The 14,429-nt window shown below is 49.3% G+C and overlaps 2 protein-coding genes across 5 annotated transcripts in view; both read right to left on the bottom strand.

The window, feature by feature from the left end:
- Positions 1 to 60: 60 nt before the first annotated feature.
- LOC149332815 (hydroxyacyl-thioester dehydratase type 2, mitochondrial-like) lies at positions 61 to 10,530 on the bottom strand. 4 transcript variants are annotated; one of them, XM_089558406.1, is made up of 4 exons: positions 8,531 to 10,530; positions 2,722 to 2,804; positions 406 to 479; positions 61 to 308 (listed from the first exon to the last, which is right to left on the bottom strand). In XM_089558406.1, the coding sequence occupies exons 1-4, from the start codon at positions 10,507 to 10,509 to the stop codon at positions 249 to 251; spliced, it is 2,196 nt and encodes a 731-aa protein (XP_089414532.1). In that variant the 5' UTR covers positions 10,510 to 10,530; the 3' UTR covers positions 61 to 248. The 4 variants fall into 4 exon arrangements, with proteins under 4 accessions (XP_089414532.1, XP_089414531.1, XP_089414534.1 ...); XM_089558405.1 differs by having other exon boundaries at positions 406 to 503; XM_089558408.1 differs by lacking the exon at positions 8,531 to 10,530 and adding an exon at positions 3,183 to 3,657.
- A 2,568-nt stretch (positions 10,531 to 13,098) lies between these two features.
- The window catches only part of LOC149332816 (uncharacterized), a 34,146-nt gene continuing 32,815 nt past the window's right edge, over positions 13,099 to 14,429 (bottom strand). The window contains exon 9 of the mRNA XM_089558414.1: positions 13,099 to 13,353. Coding sequence (XP_089414540.1) covers positions 13,196 to 13,353 — 158 coding nt within the window. The 3' untranslated portion in view covers positions 13,099 to 13,195. The remainder of the gene's footprint in view (positions 13,354 to 14,429) is intronic.

The following is a 14,429-nucleotide window of genomic DNA, read 5'->3' on the forward strand; positions in this document are numbered from 1 at the left end:
CAATATGATTTGCACTAAAAGCACATTAGAAAATTTTTTGCACTGACAGGTATTATGGAGTGTGTGATCAAGTCCCATCTCAAACAGTGCAGAATTTTTTTTTTTTTTCTGCTATCTGAGATGGAAACTGGCATGGCCCATAAGGCTGTGTGAATTTATTTTTAGCACTGCAAATGTGCTAACATACACGTGCCCGAATTATGCAACTGAAACGCAACAGACTTTTTTGCGGTTTCATTACGTACTTTTTAAGTTGCAGCCACACCTTCAGGCCTGATAAATAGCTTGGCTTCACCAGTCATGACTACCTGGAGTGGAAAAAAAAAAGGCAGTGTCCACAATTTGTTCCACACAAAGCAGAAATGTTTTCACTTGTCTGAAGAAACATAATTGGACCTGACTCACTTTTTCGGGTCCTGCCTTGCATTCATAGGTGCAGTGAACAATCGCCTTCCGGATAAATGTCACCTCCACACGTGCTGAAACCGGTTCGCCAACAAGGACTAGAGGAACAATGTTCATTTCACATCTCATGTTAGATGTTTCATAGTTTTAACACAGCGAAGTTGTTGTGGAAAAGGTGTAAATTTCTTAGGAGGTCTCCTAATATGCCACAGCCCATTTAGTCCGTTTAACCCTTTCCCTGCCACTCCCGAGATAACTCGGGCTACCACATATGCACACCCCCTGCCTCTCCCGAGTTTACTCGTTTTGGCTTTTTAACTCACCCCCTGCCGCTCCCGATAATACTCGTGTAAAAAAAAAACGATCCAAACATGCAGCGCCATCTATAGAGAGACGCTATAAACTCATAAATCTTGTAGGGTGAATTTTACACAACAGATGACGCGCATGTTTCCACATCCGAGTCGCTTCGTTCTCGTTTTCGCACAGCAGCCATGTCAGGCAATGTGCCCCACTCGTCCGCGCTTTGACGGATGAATAAATTCGAAACTGCTTGTGAATTGGGAGTCCAATGATAATAAGAACGAGGAAGGAGCCCACCTAAGTGCCTTGTCGAGTGATGACAGCGATGAAGTCCCCCTGCCACCAAAAAATCCGCGTAAGAAGAGGCAATCCGACAGGCACGATTCGTGCTGGAAGATTTGATTCAGTACAACTAATATCTATAAGATTATCCTCAATAAACATGTCTACATGACCTGCAGAGCATTTTAGTGCGTTACTAGCGAAAAATTTCCAGGAAACTAATATGCAAAAGAAACCCGGCAGGGTGTGTGCAGCTGTGAGCAAAAAAAAACCTGGCAGTGAAAGGGTTAACCACAAACTATGGAGGTACGTACACTAGTTGTGGAAGGCTGATGCCTGGAAAAGGTTCATTAAGATGGCAAAACAGCAGAATTCTTTGGAAATTCACTGCACAGTAACATACGTGGAGGAGCTCAAATGTTTTTCTGCAAGAAACAACACCTCTAATTCTATTCACCCTTAGTAAGAGAGCATCTCCAAAAGAATAAAGTAACTGAACGCAGTAAATTCTATGCATATAGCCTTGCAATCAATTTTTGAACAGAATTTTTAGAGTGAAAAATTACACAGTGATGCAATGTCTCTCCAGAGAAAAGTGTAGCCCTGAACACAGATATTTCTAAACATTTTAAGTTGACAGCATGTGGAACAAACAGTGAGTGGATGTTGTGTGGGGGTCAATAACAAATGCAAGATTAAGAGTGCTAGTGGCTTGTTGTCCGCCTGTACTAACAGAATGGTTATCTATTTGCAAGAGCTTTGCAACATGGAGCTCGTAGTAAGCTCATGATGTAAGCTCATGTGTACATCATGAACGTTATCCAACTTTCCGCTTTGCTCGTAGTAAGCGGCATTAAATGGTTTAGGTTTGGTTTATTGGGGTTTAACGTCCCAAAGCAACTCAGGCTATGAGGGACGCCGTAGTGAAGGGCTCCGGAAATTTCGACCACCTGGGGTTGTTTAACGTGCACTGACATTGCACTGTACACGGGCCTCTGGAATTTGCCAAGATCAAAATATATGGTCCACGAACTATGTGCACGGTTAGCACTGTTCATGTATTGAAATGTTTTTAACGCTAAAGGAATAAGAATGCACAATGCAGATTCTGGTAGCTGCACACAAAACGGAAATAGGACTGTAGTTTGTTAGTGCAGTTCTTGCACCTACCTGAATCATAGGCGCGACATTTTACCAGTGCTCAAGAGAGTGCTGGTTTCAACAGAAGTACCAGAGACGCAGGAGAGGACATGCAGGTGGATTGCCACATATGCACCAAACAATGGTGAAACAAACATCGTCACCATCCGACGAAAGGATGGTTTCAACTGCTTAATACGCGTAAAAGACTAGATCGTCATGACACACATCACGCGTCGAAATGAGTGATGCAGATTTGGTGGCTGCAAAGGTGCCAGCAAAGTTTGCAACAATCTGACCGTTCACATTACGAGATGGTATAAACAACACTTTTGCAACAATGAAAACAAAAAAAATAATTTACAATATCAACAACAATGCATTCACAGCGTTGAAAACGCGCGTCATTTTAGCTGAAATCAAAATCCAGCGATGTTGCAAATTTTGACGTAACATTCTGCTAACCTCGCCCAATGACGAGTTGATTAATAAAGAGAGGAGCGTGAAGACCAGGAGACACAGATCCGCTTGAGTTCTGATTATGATCGCGTCCACAGGATAATCTAGCAACTGCAGAACACGGAAACTCACGTGGCTTGGGGAACTCGAGCACTTGATGGACGACGACACATCCAGGTCCTGGAAGCTTTGTGCCGATAACGGCAGACACCAGACTATAGAAAAAAAAAAAAAGTGTTAAATGCAGTTTTTTTTTTTTTTTGAGAAAGTAAATGGCGCAGTATCTGCCACACATATCTCGGTGGACACCTGAACCACGCCGTAAGGAAAGGTAGAAAGGAGGGAGTGAAAGAAAGGAAGAAGGAGGTACCGTACTGGAGGGCTTCGGAATAATTTCGACCACCTGGGAATATTTAAAGTGCACGGACAACACAACAACAGCACACGGCCGCCTTTTGCGTTTCGCCTCCATCGAAACGCTGCCTTCACTGAGTAGTTTGTTCGATTAGGTCGCGAGTGTTGTCCTAGCTGCTGCTCCAGAGCCCTCGTTGAAACTTTCAACAGATGCGTGCACGATAGATAATTATACTCACCCGTTTATGAGCGCACCATGCACAACACAAGCCGGCAAATTTTTGCTTTTCGCGTAGGCGGAGTCCAGGTGGATCGGATTGTTGTCACCTGAGAGAGCAGCAAACGCCTCGACATCCGCTCGTGTGAATATTCGTTCGACGCTCGCCACATCGCCGACTGAGAGACAGCGACTGACATTAAACTTGGGCGCGAATAAACTTCGCTTCGCGCAAAGCACGGCAGCGCGCGCTAAACATAACGGCGGGACCGCTGCCATTCATGCATGCATTTATGCCATTCATAGAAGGATGCCATTCGTGCTCTCAAGTGATGCCGATCAAAGTTGCAAAAATTGAGCATTTTCCAAAACTGCGCAAACGTTTGTTTCATTTGCGTTTCAGTTTGTTATTAGTTATTTTATATTACTAAAAATTAAAAGAACGCCTTTTCAGGCAGATTACGAGGGACGCTTGCATTCCTCTCGTTAGTGGGGTGGCTTCGGACAAGCGTTTGCGGGACGGCAGGCTGGAAACGCTGATTAATCAAAAAAATATGACGTCATACGCGTGACGTCATAGGTCACGTGATATTTAATGACGTCATGTCCGGTTGGGGACAGGCATGTTTTCCCTAGATTTTCCCCCGCCACCGCTCGTCAGCGGACGGGGCTGCTCGCGAGGAGCCGAGAGGCGAGGAGGCAACGTGCACTGCAGCGTTGCCTCCTCGGCGTGTCCCCGTCATGTCTTTCGACCCGCCGCGGTGGCTCAGTGGCTATGGCGCTCGGCCGCTGATCCGAAAGACGCGGGTTCGATCCCGGTCGGGGTGGTCGAATTTCGATGGAGGCTAAATTCTAGAGGCCCGTGTACTGTGCGATGTCAGTGCACGTTAAAGAACCCCAGGTGGTCGAAATTTCCGAACCCCTTTCACTACGGCGTCCCTCATAGCCTGACTCGTTTTGCAACGTTAAAACCCCAATAAACCATAAACCCATGTTCTTCAGTGCGCGCGCGAGATTAAAAAGCGCACCTGTCGCGCTGCGCTGTCACACTGCATGCCTGCTTCCGTGCATTTCTTGCGGACTCCTTTCAGTCATACTTAGCTATACTTTGACCAAAAGGCTTCTTAAACAGTTATTTCAAGTTTTATTGCTATGTATAAAGAATATGTTTGTAGCAGGTGCGTGAGCCCGAACAAAAGAAAACTGTTTTTATTCCCCTTCAGTATTCCTGCTTATCGAGACTTGAGTATTTATATGTTGCAGTACATCTTTTTTCAGGCATCACAACTGATGTTTCGATGTGTTTGGTAATTGACTTCATTGTAGCTTCATACTTGCACCATTTAAACTCTGCACATAGCTCTTTTTTCACAAAAGGAAATGTGATTAGGTTTCTGAATAGAGCTGTGCACGGGCCGCAATTTCGAACCCGCGCCCGGCCCGGGACTTAACCTACCGACAGGAAGCCCGGCCCGACACTGAAGGACCCTGAGGCTGAGCACGCTCGTGCTCGGCCCGACCTGCAAAGCGGCGACGACACAAAAAGAGAATTTCAGGAAAATGAGTTTATTTCAATGACATTCAAATTTTGACCTCGCATTCCAGATCACAGTTTGGGATTATACACAAGACACAACGCATAAAGGTATAGATTTATCACTCTAAATATGCAAGTTGTTCATTGATGATGGCTTGATCACCACGCACGAACGCCATAGCTGCACACGCCTCGAAACGAGCGCGCCGAGGATCACGAAACGAATGCGGCATGCCCGCTCACCACGCACGCGCGGCGCGGCGGGTGCACCTAGCGATTCCCCAGGCGCTCTAGGGAGAGGTCGAGAAAGGCGCGCTGACGCCACGTCCGGTTGAGAACGAGGGCGAAGTCAAAAAACGTCACGGAGAAGCGCATCCCATCGACCAATCAGCGTTTCCAGCCTGCCGTCCCGCAAACGCTTCTGGCTTCGGACCCTTCCTCCATGCTTCCGACCATGGAGGAAGGAAAGAACTAAGGAGATGCCCTGACGTCACTTTTTGTGAAGCCGCCCTGCAACCAGAAGTTGGCTCGGCTCTCCTCACTATCTTCTTTCTCCACCGAGCTACGGGGCGGGGATCGCGCGCGGCTCGCAAGCGCTTCGTAAAAGAAAGGTATCAAAAAAAACCCCGCCGCTCGCCGCTACACTCCTACACCTCCCTCCCCGCAAACACGCACCTAGACACAGACCGGCGCACAGGTGCGGTGAACCTTTTCAGACGCCAGGCGAAGAAAGACGACATTGCGCGCATTGCATCCTCCTCGGGCTACCGTACACCCGCCGTGTGGCCTTCGAAACGCAGCTCAGCATCGCCGAGAGCGGCTTCATGTTTCTGTGCTGTTTGGTGAGGTGCGAAGGTTCGCTGATCAAAACAATCAACGCTTCTTCGCGTGTCGAAGCGCGGTTCCGGAGTGCCAACTTTTCGCGAGATTCATTTCAATGCATCGATCGCTCCGCGTAACGACACCAAGTGTGACAAATAAAATATCAAATGAGTGGTTATTTGCTGCATTTAAAAGCAATCTTAGATGCGTGCGTAACGTCACGACACCAGGCATGCAGACTTTAACACGCAAGGCCGAACACACCGTGCCGAAAGCCCGTCCACCGCCACCGAGACACACTCGGGCCCCTAGCAACAACGACGCTGTACGCCGTTGCTAGTGGCCCGAGTTTTCTTAGCAACAACGACAACGTTGCTAGTGGCCCGACTTTTTAAGCCTAAATTTTGACGTCACTTCCGCCACATTCTTGTTAATGCATTGGGAATACGAAGGGCCTCTCCTGAGTTTTCCTTCCTCCATGCTTCCGACCATGGAGGAAGGAAAGGAAATGCTTCCGACAGAGTCATCTCTCTTACGTGATACTTTATACAACACGCGGATAAACAAAACAGCAGTAGAACTTCCGAAGTAGAAGAAATCACATTGCCTGTGGTCTTTGTTAAAACTTGCAAATATTTAGCATTTTTCAAAACTAAAAGCGCAAACGTTACGTTTATTTTGTTATTAGTTTGTTTTTATAATAAAAATTAGAACAACGCCCTTTCAAGCAGAATACGAGGTACGCTCTTGTTAGAGAGGTGGCTTCAGACACCTTTACAAGTCATCTCTCTTGCGTAATACTTTGTACGACAAGCGGATAAACAAAACAAAATAGAACTCAATGAGAAGAAGTCGCATTGCTAGCGGCCTCTGTTAAAAGTTGCAAAAATTGAGCATTTTTTTTAAACTAATGCGCAAAGTTAGGTTTAATTTGCGTTTAATTTTGTTATCAGTTTGTTTTTATTCCTGCAAATTAAAACAAAGCCTGTTCAGGCAGATTACGAGGGACGCTTGGATTCCTCTCGTTGGTGAGGTGGCTTCAGAAAAATTTACGTGTCATCTCTCTTGCTTGTTACTTTGTATAAAAACATAGAGTTTCTAAGAAACTCTATGGTATAAAAAGCGGATAAACAAATCGAAGGGCGCGTTCCAATCATGGAGGAAGGAAGAATTTGACCCAAGCTCTGCTCTCAATAATTCCTGCCACCTAATTATTTGAGATCTGAATTTATTTATCCCAAATGTAGCTTCCTCAGGTTACTAACGCATTTCATATTCGTGTGCGTCCAGACCTTGCAATTTGCGAAATTAATGGATTTGCCTTCCTCTTACTCATGACTTTTTTTACCACTCACCGCTTATTTCAATTAAAAATAAGTATTCTATTTCGCTAGCTTTGCAAACCAGAATACCAACAATAAATATTTAACGGGCCTGTAAAATATGAGAATCTGAGAAGCTACATTTCTGTAGGCCTAATTCCGGGCCCAAATAATTGTCCCCTAGTAGTGACAGAGATGTCACAGGCATTGGATTAATGCCACGTTCCGATCAAAGACGAAGTCTATAGTGTTTAGGGAAGTCGTCACGGTAGGGAAGAATTAAGAAAGGATGATGTCACGTACACTTGTCATTAAGCGTTTCTGGTTTGGTTTACGGGGTTTAGCGACTCCGGCTATGAGGGACGCCGAAGTGAAGGACTCCAGAAATTTCGACCCCCCCTGGGGTTCTTTAACGTGCACTGACATCGCACAGTACACGGGCCTCTACAATTTCGCCTCCATATTAACTCTACCGCCGCGGCCGGAATCGAACCCGCGTCTTTCGGTTCAGCAGTCGAGCGCCATAACCACTGTGCCACCGCGGCGGCCGCGTTGCGTTTCTGCAAAGCCACGAGTGATGCCAGTGCTACCCTCCTCCTCCTCTCGCGGTATCCATGCTGCCGCCCGCGCGCTTACTCACCGGGCATCGCCTCATCCGCAGCCAGATCCGGAATTCTAATTCAATCCGACCACCACCTTTAGAGAGATCACCTCTCTTTATCAAATCTTTGATGGCCTCTATCCCTCTCCCTGTAAAGGCCTCACCAGGGTTCTTTCTCCGGCGCGTGCCCGCACTGTGAGGAAGAGTTTCTGGACACCTATCACATGGTGTGGGCATGCCCTTCCAATCCTGCCTACCCACCCCACCTACACCCCACTCGAGAGGACTGGGAAGCTGCCCTGCGCGGCTGCTCCGAACTCCATGCCCAATAGGCATTGGTAGCTAGAGCCCGGGCCGCTGCGGAAGCTACAGGGATCTAACTAGGGATCCCTCCTAGTGTTTGTAAGGGCCCCAGCTCGCCCCATCGACCTTTCACTGTAAATAGAAATAAAAGTTTTCCTCCTCCTCCTATCTCCTTTTTTGACTACTACTATGACGCTATAAGGCCAAAGAGCAGGTCTTTACCAGCTGTCACTGCAAAACCGAGCGCTGGTTTTAATTCACCCTTCTGGATTGTCACTTGCAGCTGCAGTTGAAAAAAGCAATATATCCTGTGAGAAGTCTTTAATGCGACAGATTGTGTTTTTTAATCACCTTTAAGTGAACACATTATATATTAGCATCTTCGCCAAAGGTGAAGTTGCACAGTTAACGAAAATTTGCGCCACATTGATCGCTTCCGATGAAATTCGCGCCAAGCTAACAATAAATAACGAAAACTTCATAGGATAAATTGGCGTGGTATACGCCGAATGACAGCAATATACTGTACACTACGATGTCGTCATTGCACCGGATCTTTTCACACCCTCAACACATCGACGTCATCGTACACGTCACACTCCGCCCGACGACGAACGCGTCCAGATGGGCGACTACGCGTCGGGTACGCCCTGGCCTCCCACTGTGGTCTGACGATGCCCTGCAGCAAACGCCGCGATGGCACCAGCGCCACACCAGCGGCTGTTGCCGGTGAGGCGCTTCTCGAGCGACGCGTCCTCCGAGGAAGCTCGTGGAAGGAGACTGACCGCTTCTGCCGCGACGACTTCATCGCCGACGCCCTGCAGCCCAAAGCAGCCGCCACGAGCCTTGCCGAGTTCAGCGGTGCAGTGCCACCATCGTCAGTACCCACGCCGCTGTCGGCCAGCGCAGGAAGCCGGCACGTGCAGCTTGCCACGGCCGGAGGATCTCTTGGCATCAACGCTCGAGCGACAGGCAGCGCCATAAGCGCAGCTGGCGGCAGCGACCGGCGAGACATGTGAGAAGGGCAAGGTGGAGGCGCCATCAAGATGACGGGGACCACGGGTTCGTGACGGCGTCGCCTTTCGGGTCGCCGAATAACCACAGGCACGGGGACCTGCACTTCCATTTCCACGTTCAATGGCTCGGGGCTAGGAGGAAGAGGAGCAGGCGGCGATGGTGGTGGGACAGGCGTTCTAGGAGGAGCAAGGGGACGCGATGTTGCTTTCTCATCTTTCTTCGTCTTCTCCGCCTTCTTGCGCTTCCTTCGCTTCTTCCTGATGCGTATGTGAACCGTTTTTCTGGTGCCGAGGGATTTGCCGGCTTCGCCAACAGCCAAGAACACAACAGCGATGGCGCCAGCGGCCGGAGCACTGAGCATGCCGAACGCGGCCGCGAACACCATCGCCATCCAGTGGCCCACCAGCTCGTCTGTGAAGAGCGGACACGCCGACGTCATGTCCGTGTCGATAATCTTGTACGGGTAGAAACAGTCGCCGACTGGCTTCTCCGCCGCCGCGGCGGCTGTCGTACTTGAAGGCGGCTGCTGCAGTCGGAGGGACTCGCGTTCTGCTGCGTCCTTGCCGGGCGCTGCTGCTGGTGCGGCCTTTACGGGGCAAAGTGGCAAACTCTTGATACTCACCTTGTCCTTGGTGGCGCATTTGCGTATCAAAGCGCTCGGCACCAGACGACAGTACGGCTCCGGCCTGTTCGCCGGCGGCCAGACCCTGGCGACGGCGTCGTCGAGCGCGGCGAATGCGCCGCTGCGGTACGGCCGGCAGAAGTACGTGTCCGCCAACACGCAGAGGGGCAGCCACTGCGCTATCATTGGCAGCACCAGGAGAAGGTGCGCGAGAAGCAAGACCGCTCCCGCCATGACGATCACTGCTACGAACACGGGGCTCCTGCCGCCTTTCTCGAGGCTCCTCAGGCGCTGGTTCCAGGCGCCGCAGGCGACCAGCGACGACGCCAGGGTGACGGCCAGCGCAAGGCCCAACAAGGCCATCTGGACCAAAGATAGCGGACCCGTCACCATGTGCTTCAGCGCGGCGTAGCCGGCGAACTTGTTCTCCCAGGCGGACATGTTGCCCCGGAGCCACTTGATGCTGCTCGTGGTCGCCTCCAGGGCCTTGTCGACATTTTGTTTACTCTCCTTGAGCATCTGAGCTGTGAGCTGGGTGTAGTTGTGCAGCAGCTCGAAGGTCCACTCGTATGCCTGCGGAGTCTTGGCGCTCAGGCCGTCGTCCATGCCGTACCAGGTGCTGATCATGGCGAGGAGGCAGAGCAGCTGGACGCCGGCGCAGCAGAGCACGACCAGCTGGCATACGAGCCACGGCACCAGACCCACAGCGGTGGTGTAGCGCCTCAGGCAACACGCGGCCAGAGGCAGCTGCACAAACAGCTCGAGCAGCACCAGGCCCAGCAGAATGTAGCAGAGGAGAGCGACGTTGCTCACAGACGACTGCTCCGCGTCCAGGTAGCCGACCAGAGCGGTCATGCTGCCGTCGCGCGCCAGCTCGGAGAACAGGTCGGCGTTCCCCGGCGGCTCAGAGGTCAGGCCGGCCACCAGAGAGCGGCCCTTGCTGTTGAACCACGGGCTGGAGCCGCCTTCGGAATATTCCATGTCCAGTTTGACCAGCACCGGCTTTTCGGAGGCGGTGGGAACGGCGGCCATGGTTCCTCGGGGAAGACGCGCCCGATGGTGACACGAGGCTCGCGGACCACGCTCAACACTCGTTTCGTCTTCTTCAAGCACCGCCGTTGGCATCGCTCGTCTCTTGTTCGGCGTTGAAGCGGAGCTTCACTGCAGATTTAAAGGGCAACTGCCTAGGGTCCGGACATCTTTGAAAAACAAGCCCATTGCATAGATGAGGCATCGAAGATGACCTCTGCAAAATATTAGAGCCATGCGCACCCCGAAAAGCCGTAAGGATTCAAATCAAAGCCCGCTCGTTCTTTCCATCCACAAGCAATCGCCCTCGTCCTCTACTCTGGCTAGTTTGGCGTCATACGGTACACTTTCGCTAAAGGCATTCCATTGGTTCGTCGTCCTGACTGACGGGCGAAGGGTGGGCATAGCCGGGGCGTCGCGTCGTCTGCTCGTCAGCGCCTTCCGTTTTGGCTACACCGTGGTTTTGGCACATGCCTATAAACCCGCATGAAAGAAAAAAAAAAAAAACTGAGGAGGGAGCGTCCGGCGACAGCCTTGAACCTAGTCATAAAAAGTAAAAGATAGTAAAACTGAGAAAGTCGGTTCCACCGTGATCACGACACGAGATAGCGCTCCCTCCTCAGTTTTTTTTCCTCCATGCAAGCCCCCCCAAAAAAGGTTTCAGTTACTTGTGCGTATGCCGTGCCGTGTGTAGTAGAGCCTTTCGCTCGCACACTCGACCGCTCCGCACACACACCGCTTATCCTTCGTGCATCTTGCCTACGCCTTGGCTCCGTTGAACGACATGAGCTTAGGAGCGGCGAAAAGACAGAAACACACAGAACACACACACACACACGGGGGGGGGGAAGCAAACGGACGGTTGCCGGGCCCGCGCTTCGCCGTGTGTTTCGAACAGCGGCGAAAAGACAGAAACACACAGAACACACACACACACGGGAAAAAAAGCAAACGGACGGTTGCCGGGCCCGCGCTTCGCCGTGTGTTTCGAACAAAACCAACTCCCGTCCCTCCGGTCGTGAAACGATGGGGTTAGGCCTACAAAAAAAAAATTAAATGAAAAGGTGGCTCGCTAACTGGGGCTAACAAACAGATGCATGAAAGGATGCACTCTCTAAAAAGTTTAGGTGGTCGAGCCGATCGCGCCTCTCGATCGTTCAGTGTACGGAGAAAATGCAACGACGCTGCTTCGTCGTTGGATGCGCACGCAGCGACAGCAGTCGAACCACGATCCGGCACAGATTTACAGAAGATTGAGAGTTGAGTCCTGTCTGGCTCCAATGCATCATCGGCCTTCCTGACAAACACAACGGTAAAGAATGTGGTGGTTTGCAGAAGATACTTCACTCCGGACGACTACGTCCACGACCCAAGCAACTGGGCAGAGGAAGGACAAAGAAAAAAAAAATGACACGAAACACCGCAAGGAGACCCAAAGAGCAAAAGAGAGAGCTTTGGGAGACCCGCCGCTCCACCAGCAAACCACGCGTTTACGTTGAAGCTACTAGCCGCGACGTTATTATGCACATTTAAAAAAGAAGTACTACTCTATGTGCGCATTTGAGCTATGAATTGCAATTTGAAGTTATCGGCTCCAAGCCCCTGACCCTGGCAGCGACGGCCATTTTGAAGTAGCCCAAGTGACGACATAGTCTGGCAGCGTCATTCGCTACAAAACTGAGTGCGCGCGCCTACTCGAGTCCAAAGTTGCTGAGACCGGGCAGAAGTTGCATAGAAAAGAAGAGGACACAGGTCTTTGTTGCTTTTGTACCCCTTCGCCCGACCACACCCCAAGCCTGCACATAGACCTATCCCCCCTCAGTTCAGTGGTGAGCGAGCACGTGACTGTCCGTCTATGTCGTCACGAACCGCGAGCGTGCCAGTGCTGCCTGGCTTCCACATGGTTCAGGACAACTTTTAAAAATTCAATTACAAGTTACTGGCTGCACCAAATGAGCTATTTTGTCCAGTTGTTCCGACATGGATAGCGAACAACATGCAATAAATAGCTAGAGTCTGAAAAATGGTGTCATGACCCCTTTACCCCTTTAAGTTGTATTTGACTATAGCACTCAGTTTCACTTGTTTATAACAATATCATACGGTTTAGAAGCTAACACAGATCATGGTCATTTGAAATGAACGCTAGCCCTGCCAGGGACCTTTCAATGTGTGCAAAAACCTGTTTAGAGACAACATTTTTACATTTAGTTTCCAATTAAAAGCATAAAGAACCCAATGCGGTTAGCTGGAGGTTGGTTTTCATTGAAATTTCCAGAAATGGAATGAAATTGCCAGAAACCTTTACTCGCAGCAGAACTGAGTGTAGTGTACTGCAATGCAAAATATGCTAGCTATAAAGCTGAAGTTTTAAAATTAAAATTTGTGTACTTTGCTTATTGCAAAACGTTTCTCCATTTTCATGTCTGTGAGTTAACACAGAGCCATCAACTTCTTATCCCTGAGTAACGTTTGCTGCTGCGCTAGTTGGGCATGCATGCTACACTTCAAGAAATAAGGTGCTAAAAAACACCTTATACACATGCTACAGGGTCGTTACAGTCTCCTTCCTACTCAGCAGGTTTTCTGCATCAAGACACCAGTTGTAGAACAGGTTGCCTCAATCAAACCCAGTTGTCTTTTGACCACACCAGCTCAGGAGGCAAAAGTAAACACTAACATCTGTTACACATATAAATGCATTCTTATATTTATATTACACTCGTAAATAACCTGCTGTATATCTTCCAACAGGCATTCAATAGGCGCCTGCTTATGCCTTTCAGGCGAAGTTGCTGAGGTCTTTGCACATAAGGTAGCTTTCAATGGCTGGTGGGAAATTTGCCCTTGGAATGAGCTCTTCGAAGTAGTGACCATGGATGTCATGCAGCCACTTTCGCAGGATCACGCGGCAGAGGTGTTTCAACTTAAACGGGGAGTCTGCAAAGAACAGGAAAAACCAGAGCATAAGAGCATTTTCAAGGTAATCGAACACACCTATCCATATATCCTAACCAAATCGCAGCTGATGCTCGCTTTACCCAGAAGAGAGAAAGCAGTCAGAGTTCTTGTTGACCCTTTTCATTAGAAAACCTGAGATATTTTGCCATTCCGTTATGTCGAGCCATGTTCACTCAGTAGTTCCCGAACATAGTGCAACCATAACTGTAAACTGAGGGCCACTTTCGTGGGCACGAAGTATAAAAAAAAAACAGTATACAAACGCAACGTGAGAAAGAAAATCGTGGTACAACAGAAAGTTGGGTAGAAGTTTATGAACAAAAGCAATTACAAAATTGGCGTTCCTATGTCTCTTTATTCTCGTCATAGCTGTTGCCACCACCGTCATCATCACGACGACACAACCGTAAAATGCCTTATGACAGTTTTTCCCAAGTTTGCAATGTCACAATTACTGCGTGAAGGCATAACATTCCCTTTCAAGAGAGCCGTGCAAGATTCTTGGGTAAGACCTGTATAAAGGTACGCATAAAGTTCCGCCGTGCCCTCACCACATTGTACAAAAGAAAACACTCCTAGTTGCTCAACCATGTGCCAAGCATGAATGTCAATGACCAGAGTGACCGCTCTCAGTAAACAAGGAATCTTTTTACCATTGCACAGCAGCACGCGAGTCTGATGCTGCCGTAAAATGTGTCAGATACTGAGGACACCAGCAATAGCATCTTTTCAGGGTAAATATTGCAATGCAAAGCTTTCCACCCACCCGCAGAGGATTACTTATGTTAACGAATGACAGCTAGAGTACCTTCGTGTGCTAATAAGGTAACTATGACAGTAATGCAAATGCAACTTGGCAAGCAAGGCTACAATAGCAACTGTAATGGTTGCCTTATTGGCAACATGGCTAGCCGACTGTGTCCTAATAGAATGCAATGAAGGGCTTTATGCCTCACGTGTACTCTCATGTGCTTGTCAGCGCAAAGCATCCGAAATTCGCGTTCGGTGTGCGAGTGCACAATCTGCAGTCACTAGCTTCTCACTGCGGCGCCGTT

The sequence above is a fragment of the Amblyomma mixtum genome, chromosome 8, assembly GCF_055824585.1.
Source record: "Amblyomma mixtum isolate Tamu chromosome 8, ASM5582458v1, whole genome shotgun sequence".
Classification (NCBI taxonomy): Eukaryota; Metazoa; Arthropoda; class Arachnida; order Ixodida; family Ixodidae; genus Amblyomma; species Amblyomma mixtum.

Bases quoted from the DNA above. Each gene is read 5' to 3' on its own strand.
- LOC149332815 (XM_089558405.1), bottom strand. From the start codon at position 10,509: ATGCCAACGGCGGTGCTTGAAGAAGACGAAACGAGTGTTGAGCGTGGT. The intron at 504-2,721 runs GTGAGTTTCCGT...TTGTTCCTCTAG, and splicing joins GCTCGAGTTCCCCAAGCCAC to TCCTTGTTGGCGAACCGGTT. The intron at 309-405 runs GTGAGTCAGGTC...TTTCCACTCCAG, and splicing joins GCAAGGCAGGACCCGAAAAA to GTAGTCATGACTGGTGAAGC.